Here is a 16,571-nt window from a genome sequence, read left to right on the forward strand (position 1 = left end):
CCAACTAATTCATCAACTTTATCTTCGGCCACCTCATCCTCATTTCCTTCCTCTTCTTTGGGCTTGGTCTTTTCAACCTTGAAAATATTTTTAAAAATAAACTTTAGGAGGGCGCCTGGGCAGCTCAGTCCATGAAGGGTCTGCCTTTGGCTCAGGTCATGATCTCAGGGTCCTGGCTCCCTGCTAGATGGGGAGTCTGCTTCTTCCTCTTCCTCTATCCTTCCCCTCTGCTTGTGCCCACTCTCTCTCTCTCCCATTGGCTCTCTCTCAAATAAATAAAATCTTTTTAAAAAATAAACTTTAGGGACACACGGGTGGCTCAGTCAGTTAAGCTTCTGCCTTAGGTTCAGGTCATAATCTCAATCCAGGGTCCTGGGACTGAGCCCTGCATCAGGCTCCCTGCTCAGCGAGAAATATGCTTCTCCCTCTCCTTCTGCCTCTTCCCTTCACCCATGCCCCCAACCCCCACCCCTGCTTGTGTTACCACTCTCACTCGAGCGTGCTCTCTCTCTCAAATAAATAAAATCTTAAAAAAATAAATAAAAAATAAGCTTTATATTTTGGAATAATTTTAGATTATTAACTACAGTACAGAGTTCTCAGATACCCCTCAGCCAGTTTCCCCTAATGTTAACTATCTAACCAAACCCGACCTTGCCATGGTACATTTGTCAAAACCATGTCACTGATATTGATGTATTACTATTAATTAAGCCTCAGACTTTATTTGGATTTCATCAGCTTTTCCACTAATGTCCTTTCTCTGTTCCAGCATCCAATCTTGAATAGCACAGTGCATTTAAGCAACTTTTTTCCTCCACATCATGCTCTCCTTTAATCTGGTAAAGCAGTAACATTTTTCAAAAATTTTCTTCAGTAGAGCAGATCATAAGGCTGCTTATCACCTGCAGCATTAGTCAACATTCTCCCAATTCCTTTGCAACATTTGCAGGATGCTCTCCTTTGATTTCTGAGCGATATGCTGAACAAAACAAAGTTGAATGAGGTCTTTCACTACACTGGGATTCTTGAACTTCTTTTTTTTTCCCCTTCAGGGGAAAACAAGACTTTCAAAACAAGCCTTGCATGCTTTTGCCATGTCTTCAAGGTTTCTTCTTTCCTTAGTGTTCTCTACTAAGCCTTCTTGAGAAGATTCTGTGAAGCTGACTGAGGCAGCTGAGCACTGCTTCGTGTGTGCCTTCTTGAACGTTCCCATGGAGAAGGCACATGTGGGTATTTTATTCTCAGTGAGGCACATGCTCACCCAGTGCCCATCCAGCTTTCATTTGGTATCTTAACAGAGGTCAGTGTACTACTACCCTGAAGGTTTCCCCCACATTCCAGCCCCAATTATTAGCCTTCCTTCTTCAACCAACATCCAGCTACTTTAGCCCTCTTAGAATCAAAACTTCCACCCCATTATTGACAGGATTGATTTATTTATTTGTCCTTTTATTCCTATAAAGGATATATATAAGGTTTAGAATATAACAGGTTTCTAACACATACCCACTTTCATAAGCATAAAGTTATTGCTGAACTTTATTTTTTTACAGTGAACTTTAAAAGACAATCATTGTAGATATGCTATATTTACATGTTGTGTTTATATATTTCATTTTTTTCAATGTACGAAAAATAACACCCATTGTGTCAAGAAGCATAATTTCTAGTTATAGCAAATCATTCTATAGGGATCACATACCATAATTTGCTTGACTTCTATTGACATCTGGGCTGGCTACAATTTTTTATACTGAAAATGCAGACTTTTGACACACATACACTGAAAAGTTCTGAGCTTTACCTTTCTGAATTATTATTTAATAGATTTTCAGAAGTAAAATTATTAGATCAAAGAGCACAGCTGAAAGCATCTACAGCCATCAATAACACCTGTTAAATACAATGGGAATTCACTATATCTATAATAACTGAAGAAGCGGACACCAGTCTAACAACACATTTTCTCCCTTTTCTGGGTTATTTGGGAACTCAGAAGACAATTTCTAGCCTCCAGGAATTTGAAGATTTCCAGAATAGGCGTTGGAACACAACATCAGCAAAAAATAGAATTTTCCAAATACCTGACTACAAAGTACCACTGGGAGATTCTGGATTAAAGGTTGAAAAAAAAAAAAAAAAAAAGAGGCCATAGGTCACCAAATCTGGCCCACCACCTGTGTATATAAATAAAGTTTTATTTTATTTTTTTTTAAAGATTTTATTTATTTATTTAACAGAGAGAGATCACAAGTAGACGGAGAGGCAGGCAGAGAGAGAGAGAGAGGGAAGCAGGCTTCCTGCTGAGCAGAGAGTCCGATGTGGGACTCGATCCCAGGACCCTGAGATCATGACCTGAGCCGAAGGCAGCGGCTTAACCCACTGAGCCACCCAGGCGCCCAGCTTTATTTTATTTTTAAAGATTTTATTTTATTTGACAGAAAGAGAGACAGCAAGAGAGGGAACACAAGCAGGGAGAGTGGGAGAGGGAGAAGCAGGCTCCCCACTAAGCAGGGAGCCCGATGCGGGGCTCAATCCCAGGACCCCGAGATCATGACCTGAGCTGAAGACAGACACTTAACCCACTGAGCCACCTAGGCGTCCCAAATAAAGTTTTATTTTAATAGAGCCATGCCTTTTCCTTTACATAAAAAGCAGTGTCAAGTAGTTGCAACATGTATTATATGAACTGCAAAGCTTATCTGGCCCTTCGCAGAAAGTTTGCTAACTGCTGCACAAGACCGTGAAGCCTTACAGAAAGGAACCAGTTATCCCTTCAACTTAACACACTGCCCAACCCATAGCGGATGCTCAAGTAAATGTATGCTGCCTGAATTTTTGCTTTATTTCCAGGGTAAACAGAATACAATGACCTGCATAACATACATTTCTTGAATGAATATTCTAATTCTTAGATCTAGGACTACAACTTCACTTCCATAGTTGCTACTCTGATCCAAATCTTCATAAGCAATTACAGAGATTATCTCCTTCCTAATGTCCAATGCTCAAAAAACTAAATTAATCTTTTTTTTTTTCTAAATTAATCCTCTACCTTCCAGCATTTTTACCCTATCAATTTTAACAGTCCCCTACTTCCCATCTATTAGTCAATCTGGTATTCTTGTTTCTCCAGCAAACTCTCTAGCTATTCCCTCAAAGCCTCTAACCACAGCCTCTCTCCTCCCGCCAATAAAAACTGCTTGCCATGCAGGGTTTCCACTAACACAAAAGGTGCCTTGGTAAAAATGTGATAAAAAGGCACTCTAGGAGTAGGCAAATTACAAACAATTTTTAAATGCCCTTTCCTTGGAACCAGCCTCATGCCAGGGCTCAGGGCTTAAGAGAAAGAGCAGATTGGAGACACCAGTTTGGATTTCAGCCCCAGGTTACTCTCTAGAACTGCCATTCCGAGCATAGTCCAAGATGCTCTTGGACAGCAACTCTGTTGTCTCCCATACCCAGCTAACCAGTTTCTTCCAACATCCAATACCTAACCTTTCCATTCATTTCAACTGCTATTTCCAATGTCCTTTAGAATTTGACTCTTTCGGGGCACCTGATGGCTCAGTGGGTTAAGTCTCTGCCTTCAGCTTAGGTTATGGTCTCAGGATCCTGGGATCGAGCCCCACATCGGGCTCTCTGCTCAGTGGGGAGTCTGCTTCCTCCTCTCTGTCTGCCTGCCTTTCTGCCCACTTGTGATCTCTGTCTGTCAAATAAATAAATAAATTCTTTTAAAAAAAAGAGAGAGAGAGAATTTGACTCTTTCACTCTTTCTTTGCTATGCATTCTCTTAGCAAGTACATATTAGGTCTATGCTATCATGTATAACACTTACTGAAATGCTGCTGTAAGCTCTGCTTGTTTCAACAATTTGACTTCCTTTAGTAACCAAGTTCCTCAAAACAGGAAAGCATTTATTATCCTTTACATGCCAAAGGACCTTGTCATTGTGACCCATTTCCATGAACATCATAAAGTAGTATCAACATTCCCTGATACTTTTCCTTATTTTATAAATACAACTTACATAATATAACTGAAATCTGGATTTTAGACTTTTCTAGATTGCTGTCATAAGACTGGGACACTGGATCTATGAATTCCTTTTTTCAACCGCGTGGTTACAAATAGCCTGGCAGTCAGGAAACACTGACATCACCATAAGTAGAAAATACCTTTCCTTTCAGTAGTCCCCCAGAGCTTCCCATGGCCACTGTTTCACAAGAATCCCCAGAGGCTCTCACTACACACACACACACAAGTTACTGGATGCCACCTCAATTCCACTGAGTCAAACTCCCTGGGACGGGGCCTGGAAATTATTATTTTTAACACATGTGCCAAGTGATACTCACGTTAAATCTGGGCAACAGTGCACTAGGTATGACCCCAGGAGGGTTGCTCTCATTCTTTATTCTTACGTTTATGGAGAGACAACTTCTGTTGTAAGTTAGAGTAACAAGGCATACCCCACTTGGCATAAAGATACTGCTCACCATGAAAGACATGTAGATTTGTGCTCAGTATAGTATTTAGCCAATATGATATCTAGTTAATGAAATGCAAAGTATAGACTTTGCTTTGATCATTTCAGACAGGCAACATTTAACTAGGGCAAGAGGAAGATTCTGGAAATAGAATCCAACTAGAGAATCCCAAGTCCCAGCTCTCAACTAACATCTCACCTTGATTCCTCTTAGGAGAGAAAGTCTTGAGGAATAATAATTGTGCCACAAACAATGCAAAACTAAGGCACTTGTAATACTAACATGTATAGTTCTACCCTACCAATGCTCAGGATGTTAAAACGTTAAAAATCTTTCTGAAGTTCATGATACCAGTGTCAAGCTTAGGAAAGAGAACATTTCAGAATCTCCCTGGCCAATGGTAAAACCTACTATATGTCTTACTTACTTACCTGTGGCACAACATCCTGTAGAAAAGTCACAACACTTTCCATGTAGGACTGCTCCCTGAAAAAAGGTGAAATGGATAAAATTGACCCTGACATCTTAAAACAAAACACGGAAAAGCTCTTTCTCTAAGCCTTAAGAAAGTTACTCACAATATTCAAAAAGAGAAAAGACTCTCATCAACCAATAATTCTGTTAACTTGCTTTCCAGTTTCTTTGTATAATGTTATTAAATGAAATGCAAATGAGATATTAATCTTTTTAAACATTATCTCTTCTTAAAAGTCATGCTCTCTTAATTTGACATACAGATTCTAACTTGTATTTGAAGGAGTGATGACACAAGGCTAAGACAGGATCTTCCTTTTGAGTCAAAGCAAAAGAATTCCCCAGTCAGAGCAAGAAGAACTGTGGCTGATGACTCAGTACTTAGTGACCTTCTCTTTAAATTGGTTATGCGCCTAGTCCCTTACCTGTATATAGCAAAATCAATATGCATTTTGCTGCAGGTGCAGGGCAGGTATTAGGAGATACTAAGAAGTCCAAAAAAAAAGAATTTTTGCCATAGACAAGACATGGGAAAATATTAAAACACATAAAAGTGAAGAAAAATGATACTGTTAAGGTCACTGAGAGATTTTAAATGGAAGTATAAGGATGTCAGCAAGTGGAAAAAAATTCTTCAAAATACCAAATCAATTCATTTCATTTCATGTGAAAAATTACATTTGAAGAAACTCCTATGAGTTATTCTAAATCCGATAAAAAAGCAGTATGCCTCAAATAGCTACAAAAACTGATTAGGTCGAATAAAAACAAAAAACACACACACAATAATTTGATTAGGCCTGCCTCTCCCCGCTCAATTTTTTGCCACTCTCCTCACTCTGCTTCTGTCATCTGCAATTCCATTCCTAGAATACACCAAGCTCTTTCAGTCAAGACCTTTACACCAGCTTTCTTTCTGCCTAGATTCCTTTCCATGCTTTTCCATCCCTTTCATTTCTCCAGCTTAAGCGTTACCTCCTCAGAAAGGACTTTCCTGACAGCCTGAAGTCAGACTCCCCCTATCATTCTGTATCATAGCACACCAGGCACTGATCAGAGTCTGTAATCACGTTCCTTATATACTGTTTCCCCTACTAGAATGTAAACTGTCCTACAGAAAGGACTCCAACTCTCATGTTTACCTTCTACCTCCAGAATCTACAAGCCAGTACTTCGGGCATGGAGTAGATGCTCGAGCATTATTTGTTAAAAGAATACAAATATATAAAAGATTTTTTAAAAACACTAAAATTATGTATTGAATAATAAGAAGCAATATAAGTTGGATACCATATGGTGAGGCAACATAGAATACTGCCTAAATGCATAGACTCTGGGGACAAACTGCCTGGGTTTGATCCAGGTTCCCCTTCTTGGCTTTTCCTGAAGATAATTTACTTAATTTCTCCCTGCTTTGGTTTCTTCTCCTGTAAAATAAAGACTGAAAGAGTACCTAACTCATAGCTAGTAAAATATTTAACTTGTTGCCATGGTCCACAGTTAGCAAAGAAGTATGGCCCAGGGAAATGCAGGAGGAAAAAAAAAAAACACAAGTATTATAGTAAAATACTGTATTATACATATACCTTTCATAGTCTGAGAGAGGGCAAGCTTTATGTAACATGCCAAACTGCCCAAGGGAATAATATAAAATGCTACAATTCCCTTATGAACATTTTAAAAGGTAGAAAACAAGTTTCACCTCCTTACATAGATACTAAAGGATCTTCACTATCCACCCTAACCCACTTTATATAGGTCAACCTCCCTATATTTCATTTATGAAAAGAGCTTGCCCTACTAGATCTGCTCACCTTATTCCCTTTGTCTAAAATGTTCCTTTGATTCTAATTGCCCAAACTCTACTCAGCCTTTAAAGCACATTATGTTAGCTTCTTAATAAAACCCTTTAGGATCTAAAATACTAAAACATCCCCACTAAATACTCCCACTAAAATATTTCCTCCCAATTCTCACAGTTTGCTGATACCTTTTTTATTGATTATAGTGATTTCAAGTATACATCTCTTAAAACCACATTAGATCATATGCTCCTAGAAAGTATAAGCAGGCTTTGGCAAAAAATGCTTAAAATATAGAATGTTCTTTATGACACTGACTTTGAAACCTTCTGACTAAGACCTAGATAAGAGATACATTTTACATCAGCATCTGGTCAACATATGTTCATATGAATAGTATGTGTCACAAAAGAATACTCCCAACTATATTTTCTATAATATGCCATTTCGTTTTTTTTTAAAAAAAAACGAATTGATCTAATTAATGAGCCATGAATTTTTGAAACTGGAGTTTAAAAACACATTACTCCTTAGGATTTAGCATAGTGCTTTTGATGTACCCTATAAATGTGAATAACATTAACTTGATCCTCCAATTACTCCTTTTATTTGGTCTTGGCAATATTTATCATGCTGTAAAGGTAAAATTAAATAGATGTTCAAAAAGGAAACCTGAATATTAGTTACTATTCTGAGCAAAGTTTCTTTAGCTTTTAGGCTTATCTGAAATTTGCTTACGTGACAGCCTGGGGGCGGACCACAACTCCACCAGTACAACGACTGGGTCTTCGGGGAGAATCTGTAGCCATAGCTTCATTCGCTAAACCTGTTTCCAGCACAAAGAGACAGAAAAAAAAAATGGATTATTATTGTTGTGGGTAGGAGTGAGGGTTTATGGTTGCCCACTTGAGATCCCTTATGGAAAATGCCTAAAATGTAGGAAACCTTCCCAGCAAACCCCATTACACGAGAAAGGGGGGATAGTAGGAGAGGAAGTAGATAAAGAAGTTCTCTAATTATCATGAATTTTTTTTATTTGGACTAAGCCTTAGAACCACAGAAGAAGTTAAGACTCTTTCTTTCTGGACCTTCTGATCCTCTGTTAACATAATCTAGAAAGGTAAGGGATGGAGAGTCTAGCACAAGATCTCTTAATAAAAACAAATGTGCTATCTCTGTGAGCCAAAATTAGAGAACGTACTAAAATCCTGAAATAGTGAAAACACACATGGCACAATACTTTGAGACCAAATGGAACAGTGAAATAATTGGTACCTTCTAACTAAGACTGTTGGAAAACTAAGAGCAAGACTGCATACTCTATGTATAGTGATAGATGTTAACTAGACTTATTGTGGTAATCATTTCACAATATGTACAAATATCAAAACATTATGTTTTACACCTAGAACTAATATAATGTTATATGCCAATTATAGCTACAAAAAAAAAAAAAAAAAAAGGACTGCATGGTCATAATCTAACGAGTTTTTAAACCATATTTGTCAACCCCCTGCTACTGTAACCTAAACACCAGAGCCTAAATAAGTAATAAAAACTTATATGACATTAGAAGCCCCTTATCCTTTCCTGTCACATCACTGAATCCTGACCCTTGGATGTCCAATAAGCATCTGAATCACTCGGGAGGTTTTAAGAGTATGGAGTGTACTTGGTTAAGGTTAAAAGAGGACTGACAGCAATATTAACCATCTCTTTCAGGGCTCAGGAAAATCCACAGCCTGGAACTAATCCTGAAAGCCTCTAAAACCATCACTTCTAAGGAGGGAGGATTCTGTCACCGTATTTGAAAATTCCCAAACTGAGGTGTCTCATCTGCTACTACAAAAACACCCTTTGCCCCACCTGGCCCAGGTAGCTTCACCACCAGCTCCTCAGCCCTCACATTTCCATTCCACCCTTTATTTTCCGAAGCACAGCCTCAAGAAATGTCCTTTATGGGCCTGTGTCCTGAGGACGACCCTCGCCAGTCCCTCAGGCCCCACTCTCCTGACACACACTAACACAGCTCTACCCACTTAACCTCCAACGCGGAGCCACCGCTGCCCCCGGCCGCCCTCTGGCCCCTTGCCCTTCCTCCCCTCCCCCTCCATTCTCGCTAGCTCTCCCTGATCGAATCCCTGCCAGCCAAGCCCTCTCCGCTCACGCTGCTTGCCCCTCGTCCTCTCCAAGCCTCCCGAAAGCCACAGCCCCACCAACCCTCTCACCGGCCGCCCCGCCGGTAAACGCTGTTCTCCAGCTCAAGGCTCACTGTTTGGAGTCTCCCCTTGTGATTGACGGCTACCACTTCCTACCACGCCTCAGCGGAACTACTTTTCTAGCCAATCCCAGAAGGAAACTGTCTACCGCCGGGCACCGCCCTTGGAGGTCAGCTTCGCCAACCAGCAAGTAGAAAAGAGGCGGACCCGCCTCCTGAACTTATCCAATCCGCTGGGGCTCCAGGGTCAACAAAACAGTATGTAAGTTCGGGTGATGCCGAGGGGTCAGGTTCGGTTGCGAACGCAGGCAGGTAGGGAGAGTTACAAACACGTCTGTTTTTCTTTGCAGACAGCACACCTACGTGGTTTTGTCAAAAAGAATCATACCGCAGGCTCCTGTGCACTTCAGCTGAGCGTCTCGGGCTGGGAGCCTGAGGTCGGGGGACCAGTCTGTTTACATCGAATTCTCGCGACAGCTAGTTCGAAGCTCAAAGCACGTGGACATGGCAGCTGCCAATCACTTTCTTCTGGCCACTCACCCATTCCGAACCCGCCTCCTGCCCCGCCCTTTTCGATGTGTTTATCTTCCGGGAGCCTAGGCCGGCTTGCGAGGTGGGCAGCTCTAGAGCCAAGGAGGTATTGATCTAAATGAGGGGTGCGGACGGTGATCCTGTGAATTTGAACGAGGTTTGTGGAGCCCGCCTGACTCCTTCTTTATTTGTTTCCATCTCCCCTATGGAAGGGATAGCGATTTCACTAGAGATATTGCGTCAGCTACATTCTTTTGTAATAATGATAACATTTATTGATTTATTGAACAAACGCTCAGCAAGTCTCAAGCACTTCATAAGTTTTATCAAAAGTAATACGGCAGTCCCATGAGGATATGACTTTTTAATAGGCATGAGGTTTGTAAAAAAATTGGCTGAAACGGCTTTAAAAATTCTAAGGAGGTTTTAAGCACAATGGAGAATGTAGTAAACTACCTCAAAGAATATATGCAGTTAATCGGGTACTAGAGAGAAAGAATAGAGAGAGATACAGATGTAGCTGTAGATATAGCCAAGAAACCATCCATTTGCTCTTGACGCTCTACCAGTGCCAATATAGGGCACACCCAAAGTGCTATTTCTCCGGCTAATGTTTGAATATATTGGCTAATAAAAGATTCTGAACATTTATCTTCCACTACACACACAAATTCCGAGCACCTTCGGCCTTTTAAGATTTGCTTCCTACATTAAACCCACTAATGGAAGAATCTTTCCAACACTCTAAATTCCTTTTGCTCTTACTGCTCTCTACCACTATTACTTCTTTGTTGTATTTGAAATCTCCTGGAGTTTCCCTTGTGCATATCTCAATTTCCCCAACTAGAAAGTTAAATTCTTCCTAGGCATTAGAAGACTGAAGTTTTCACATTGTTGAATCTCTTTTAACACTTAACCACCCTGAATACAACAGGTATTTCAAAATTCAGACTTATTTGAATTAAATAATTACTGTTTTCATGTTTTCCAGACCCAGAGCAGGAATAAAGAGGAAATCCAGAGAGTAATAATCACAAGTGGGATAACCAGCATTTATATAAGGTTATTCAGTTTACATAGCTATTTCATATGCATTGTTAAACTTCATAGCTCTCTGACTATTCCTCTACAAAGCTATGGAAAAAGACAAAGAAACGAACAATCATAAAGAGTATCCTTGTACACAAGTTCATGCATTCATTCATTCAACAAATATTTGAATACCTGTTAAGTGTCAGAGGTGTCTAAGCTCCAGAGGTACAGCAATAAATCAATGTGCTTACCTCGGCCAGAGAATTTACATTCTGATGGGAAGAGAGAAATAAACAGAGAAATTCAAGTAGTGTAAAATGCTATAGAAAAAAACATAATAAGCCAGAAAAATAGATAACTTAATTCATCCGGGGAAGGCCTCTCAGGAGATGACATTTGAACAAAGACTTTACTGAAGTATGTGAGAAAACTACTCTGAGAGAAAAGCAGTTCAGATAAAAGGAACAAGTACCAAGGCCCTAAGAAGGGAATGAATTTTGATGAGGAATGAGAAAAACAGTATGGTTTAAGCAAAGTGAAATAAGTAGAAATCAATAACCAACTAGTTAGGAGAGTTAAGTAGTGGCCAGATGGAGAATGGTCTTGTACAGAATTATAAGGAGTGTCAATTTTTATTCGAGTGTGGGAATCTTTTGGACGACTTTCAACCAGAAAGTATCATAACCATATTTACATTTCTAAAAGATCAACCTAGCAACTGTACATAGAATAAACTGTTGTCAGGGAGGGGACAAGAGTGAAAGCAGTGGAGCAAGTAGAGAAGCTATTTCAGTAGACAAGGTCATAGATGCAGTCCAGAACTAGGGGTCAAAGTGAAGCGGTAGAAGTGAAAAGAAACCAACTTCAAAATATTTTGGAAGAGAGAATTGAAAGATCTTGATATTGCGTTGGTTGTAGGATAGAAGGAAAAAAGAATCAAGGATGATGTTGTGTTTTGGGCTTGAACAACTAAGCGATGACATTTATGGGTAGGATAAACATTGGTGACGTTATACATTTTTTGGGGGGGTGAATTTCTGTGCTTTCGTTGCTTCCTTTATAAATTGTAAAAAGACTATTATGAGCCTCCTATAATTTTTTTAAAGATTCCATTTATTCACTTGACAGACAGAGATCACAAGCAGGCAGAGAGAGAAATAGGGAAGCAGGCTCCCCGCGGAGCAGAGAGCCAGATGCGGGGCCCGATCCAGGACCCTGAGATCATGACCCGAGCCGAAGTCATATGCCCTAACCCACCAAGCCACCCAGGCACCCTGAGCCTCCTAGAATTTTTATGAGGAGTAAATAAATTTCAAATTCTTAAAACCAGTTAGAAATTTCTCCAAATTAACTAGTTCTAGTTATAAATTAGCCAACCATGTCTAATTAATTACTCCATTTTTTTCTCCACAAAAATGGGTGAGATTCTCTCATGAGACTTCACACAGAGAGCGAACAAAATTTGTGGGGTTCATTTTTTTGAGTGGAAATAACTTGACGGTACTTAGCACACATTACCCACTTATGAGTCATTTCAAAGCATTAGGATGTGGGAAAACTTTTCAACATCTGTTCTTATGGCTGAGCAATACCGGCGAGGAAACTGATTTTCAGTGTAAAAGAGTGACTTCGAGCCAGAATTCTTATTCCAGCTGCTACAATTATAATAATAACATTATAATAAATCACTAAGGACTAAAATTGCCTCTCCTCTGGCCCTGCGAATCAAAACCAAAAATCTCCATAAAGTCAAGGAATTATTCATATGAAAACCAGTTTCAAGATCGGTTTGTACTTTATTGTGAATTTTCATTTCAATAGGATTAAGATTCCTTTTTAGCTTCAAGCAAGCCATTGCCTCACTTATCCTGGCCACCAAAAACACATGAACAATAATCACATGATTCAAACAGTGGTGGAAAAATCTGATTTCACAGAACCATGATAAACATTAATATTTTAGTTTCTAGTCAATTGAAATGAAAAAAAAAAAAAAAACCAAAGAGGTAAAAAAAAATAACCATCATCAAGCATAGGTTCATCAATTGTATCCCTCTAATTGGGGATTTTTATAACAAGGGAGACTATAAATGTGTTATAGCAGTAGAAAGTGATAGGAAACTAGTTAGGAAAGGGCATATATGGAATATCTGTACCTTCTGCTCAATTTTGCCATGGACCTATAACTGCTCTAAAAAAAATCAATTTTTAAAAACCACATTTCTCTAAAATCCTCCAATTGTGAGGTACAACTATACTAATCACTCACTATACAGACTTTCTTTGGTGCATTTTTAGGTTGCAACTTTTGAACACTACCTTTTGTAGTAATCTCCTAAAAAGTAGAATCCAAACTTTGTAGAATAGCAAAACCAACAAAGATCGTATCACCTCATCTCTAATTACAGTAGTACCTGCCATTTGTCTGTCCTGCATGTTATGACATACCTGGCTTCGAAAACATTATTTTCCCACATTTCTTCAAAGTTCTAAGTGTTTGTTTATTGTGTTGGAGCCCTTCAACCTCCACCCAGTTCATACTCAGGCCCAGCAAACTATGGTGATTGCTTTCCTTTCATTATCTTGAAACTAACTAGTATCTATAAAGTAGCCATGTAATTTATCATCCTAACCAGAGGCCCCCTCCCTGCCCCAGGGCAAAAAAGTAAAGTAGGACTATCTCAGGCAAATCCTGAAGTATGGCTTCCCTTTACCTCTGACATATTAGTACTACTTTGTAACTTTTCTAGTAGATTAATGTATAAATCTATTGTCTATTTAGCTAACATGTAAGCTCTTTAGCAGAAGGGATTGTTTGCTTCATTTCTATTCTCCATAAAACTCTCTTCATTAACAGGAAAAACTACATTTCGGAACCCCAACAATTTACCCTGCAATCTGGAGTTTGTACTTATAATTAAATGTACCAAAAAGTAAAACTCTTGAAAAAGACCAAAAATTAGTTTCATCAGCTGTTTTAATGATGCCCAGGGCATAGTTTACCTCCCTCAAACATGACTAACCCTAGATAAAAACTACTTTAAAATCTGAGAAACCTCGGGCGCCTGGATGGCTCAGTGGGTTAAGCCGCTGCCTTCGGCTCAGGTCATGATCCCAGGTCCTGGGTTCGAGCCCCACATCGGGCTTTCTGCTCAGCAGGGAGCCTGCTTCCTCCTCTCTCTCTGCCTGCCTCTCTGCTTACTTGTGATTTCTCTCTGTCAAATAAATAAATAAAATCTTTAAAAAAAAAAATCTGAGAAACCTGAATTAACTGTTAGTCTGTATTAACAGTTTTGAGAAGCTAAAAATTTAATAAAAATAATATTGGGTAGCATTTATTTACCTCTATATGCCTGTAGTATTACTTATCTACATTTTATAGATGAGAACCAAATGTAGGCACAGTAGTGGAAGTGCATGGTTCCTAAAGCCCAAGCTTTCTGCCCAGAGAATTGAAAAGGGGAGCCCCAGAGAAGGAGAAAGTACCATGGAGACTATAGAGAGGGATGAACTCAGGAGAGTGACCTCACAGAGTATATCTAGCAAGGATCAGGTCCTAATTTGCATATCAAAGACTTAGAGAATTTTGAAAGAACCAGGAAAATCTAACTCCCAGAAAAAATAATCAAAAGATGCTCACAAACATCACATGATTTAAGCAGTGGTGAAATAATCTGATCTCACGTAGTACTGTGATAAACATTACTATTTTAGTTTTCAATCAAGGGAAAGGAATACCTAAATGACAAAGATTATCTGACACACTTTAAAGCAGTACTGTAAAAATGTTCCTGCAAACAATTGTGAACTCTCTTGACATGCATGAAAACACAGAACATTTTAACAAAGATATAAAGAAGAACCAAATGGGAAAAAAAAATAAAGAACCAAATGGAAATTTTAGAACTCAGAAATATAACATCAAATGTTCTAACAAAAGGAAAAACAAAGAGTTACAAAGAAAGAAAAAAAGGGGGCGCCTGGGTGGCTCAGTTGGTTAAGTGTCTGTCTTCGGCTCAGGTCATGATCCCAGGGTCCTGGGATGAAGCCTCTCTGCTCAGCAGTGAGTCTGCTTCTCCCCCCGCCCTCCCTCTGTGCTCTTTCTCTGTCTCAAATAAATAAATAAATAAAATCTTTTTTAAAAGGTGGGGGGGGGAGAAGAAAAAGAATGTGATGCTGAAAAAAAATTTGAGGGAAAAATGGCTGAAAACCTCCTAAGTTTGGTGAAAGATAAAAACCTACAGATTCAAAATGCTCAGCAGGCCTCAAGCAGAAAACCTCAAAGGAATCCACATATAGGGACTTCATAATCATACTGTTGAAGACAAAAGACAAAGAAAAAAATCTTGAAAGCAGCCAGAGAACAACTATGTATTATTGACAAAGACACAATTTGAATGACTACAGATTTTTCATCGGAAACCAGACAACAATACTAGAAGGAAGCCTAGAATATCAGGAATGAAAAAAGAGCAATAGCAATGGTAAATATCTGGATGAATATCACAGACTGTTCTCTTCAGTTCTTTAAAATCTGTGCTTTTTGATATAAAAATTATAACATTGCCTCATGGGGTTTTCAATATATACAAACATAAAGAGGAGAGGATAATACAGTGGTAAGTTTTCTACATTGCACTTTATTTGTTTTAAGATTTTATTTATTTATTTAAGAGAGAACACAAGCAGGGGGAGCAACAGAATGAGAGGGAAAAACAGACTCCCAATTGAGCAAGGAGCTTGATGTGGGGCTTGATCCCAGGAACCCAAGATCATGACCTGAGCCAAAGGTAGACACTTAACCATCAGAGCCACCCAGGCACCCCTCTACATTGCACTTTAAGTGGTAAAATAGATTCAAGTAGACTATCAAAGTTTGTATATTGTCATCCCTAATAGAACCATTCATACAGTCAAAATATTTTGCCTTAAAGATTAATATTTGGGGTGCCTGGTTGGCTCAGTCAGTTAAGACTCTGCCTTCATCCCAGGTCATGACCCCCGGGTGCTGGTATCAAGTCCCCCATGGGAGTCCTTACTCAATGGGGGTCTGCTTCTCCCTCTCCCCCACCCCGCTCATACTCACACATACTCTAATAAATTTTTCAAAAAAAATTTTTTTTAAAAAGACTAAAATTTAAGTTTTCAACTTTTCTCATGACAGAGTATATTTAGGAGAAAGAACACACTAAAACACTTCTCTCCATTACAGAACTTTCTCCCAGATATTTGGAAGATGAAAATATCATCATTCATTAATGTTACCAAAACAAATCTAATGCACAGCTTATGAAGGCAGTGCTAAAAAAAAAAAAAAAAAAAAAACCTGTATTTTATATGATTAATGCTTCTAACTTCTAGATTCTGATAGACTGCCTCCAAGATGGCCCTCAATGATGCCCAGCTCCTAATACTCATGCCCCCTGTAGCTGCCTCCTATATTGTCTCAGTATGGTTTATACAACTAACAAAACACAGAACTGTTATCTATTTTTTAGGTTAGGTTACAAAAGACAGTGAGCCTTCTGCCTTGTTCTTTCTCCTATCATTAGGAGAAATTTAATTAATTTAACTAATAGTAGTTAAATATAACTAATACTTAACTATTAGTTAAATATAACTAATATTTAACTAATAGGGGAAAGTTAATGTAAGGGCCTGGTTGGCCAGAGGGAGCCATTTTGTTGCAGTGAATTTAGATTGACCCTATGCAGTGAACTTAGATTGACCCCGCCCCTCCCAGAGGAGCTTACTTGCAAAGCCTAGATACAAGGGCGAGTCAGGCCAGGTGAAGACATCCAGTCAGAGGGGCACACATATATTTACTGAGGTGAGATCCCATTGGCCACCTGTGTGTGGGCGGGGCTCAACCGCCCCTATAAAGTTTAGTCTGCGAGGCTGAGGCTGGGGGAGGAGTAGAAGAGTCCTTGGAGGAGTAGAAGAGTCGTCAGAGCCGGGAGAGCTGTCAGAGCCGTCAGAGCCGTCAGAGCTCTTATAAGAGCCGTCAGAGTTCTTGTAAGA

At 39.2% G+C, this 16,571-nt stretch overlaps 1 protein-coding gene across 9 annotated transcripts in view; it reads right to left on the reverse strand.

Moving 5' to 3' along the window:
• The window catches only part of BCAS3 (BCAS3 microtubule associated cell migration factor), a 592,326-nt gene extending 583,253 nt beyond the window's left edge, over positions 1 to 9,073 (reverse strand). For all 9 annotated transcript variants that reach the window (XM_047708851.1, XM_047708852.1, XM_047708848.1 and 6 more), the window contains exons 1-3: positions 8,998 to 9,073; positions 7,508 to 7,595; positions 4,925 to 4,979 (exon numbers count right to left, since the gene is read on the reverse strand). In XM_047708851.1, coding sequence (XP_047564807.1) covers positions 4,925 to 4,979; positions 7,508 to 7,578 — 126 coding nt within the window. In that variant the 5' untranslated portion in view covers positions 7,579 to 7,595; positions 8,998 to 9,073. The remainder of the gene's footprint in view (positions 1 to 4,924; positions 4,980 to 7,507; positions 7,596 to 8,997) is intronic.
• Positions 9,074 to 16,571: the final 7,498 nt, after the last annotated feature.

Source organism: Lutra lutra, chromosome 16 (genome assembly GCF_902655055.1).
Source record: "Lutra lutra chromosome 16, mLutLut1.2, whole genome shotgun sequence".
Lineage (NCBI taxonomy): Eukaryota > Metazoa > Chordata > Mammalia > Carnivora > Mustelidae > Lutra > Lutra lutra.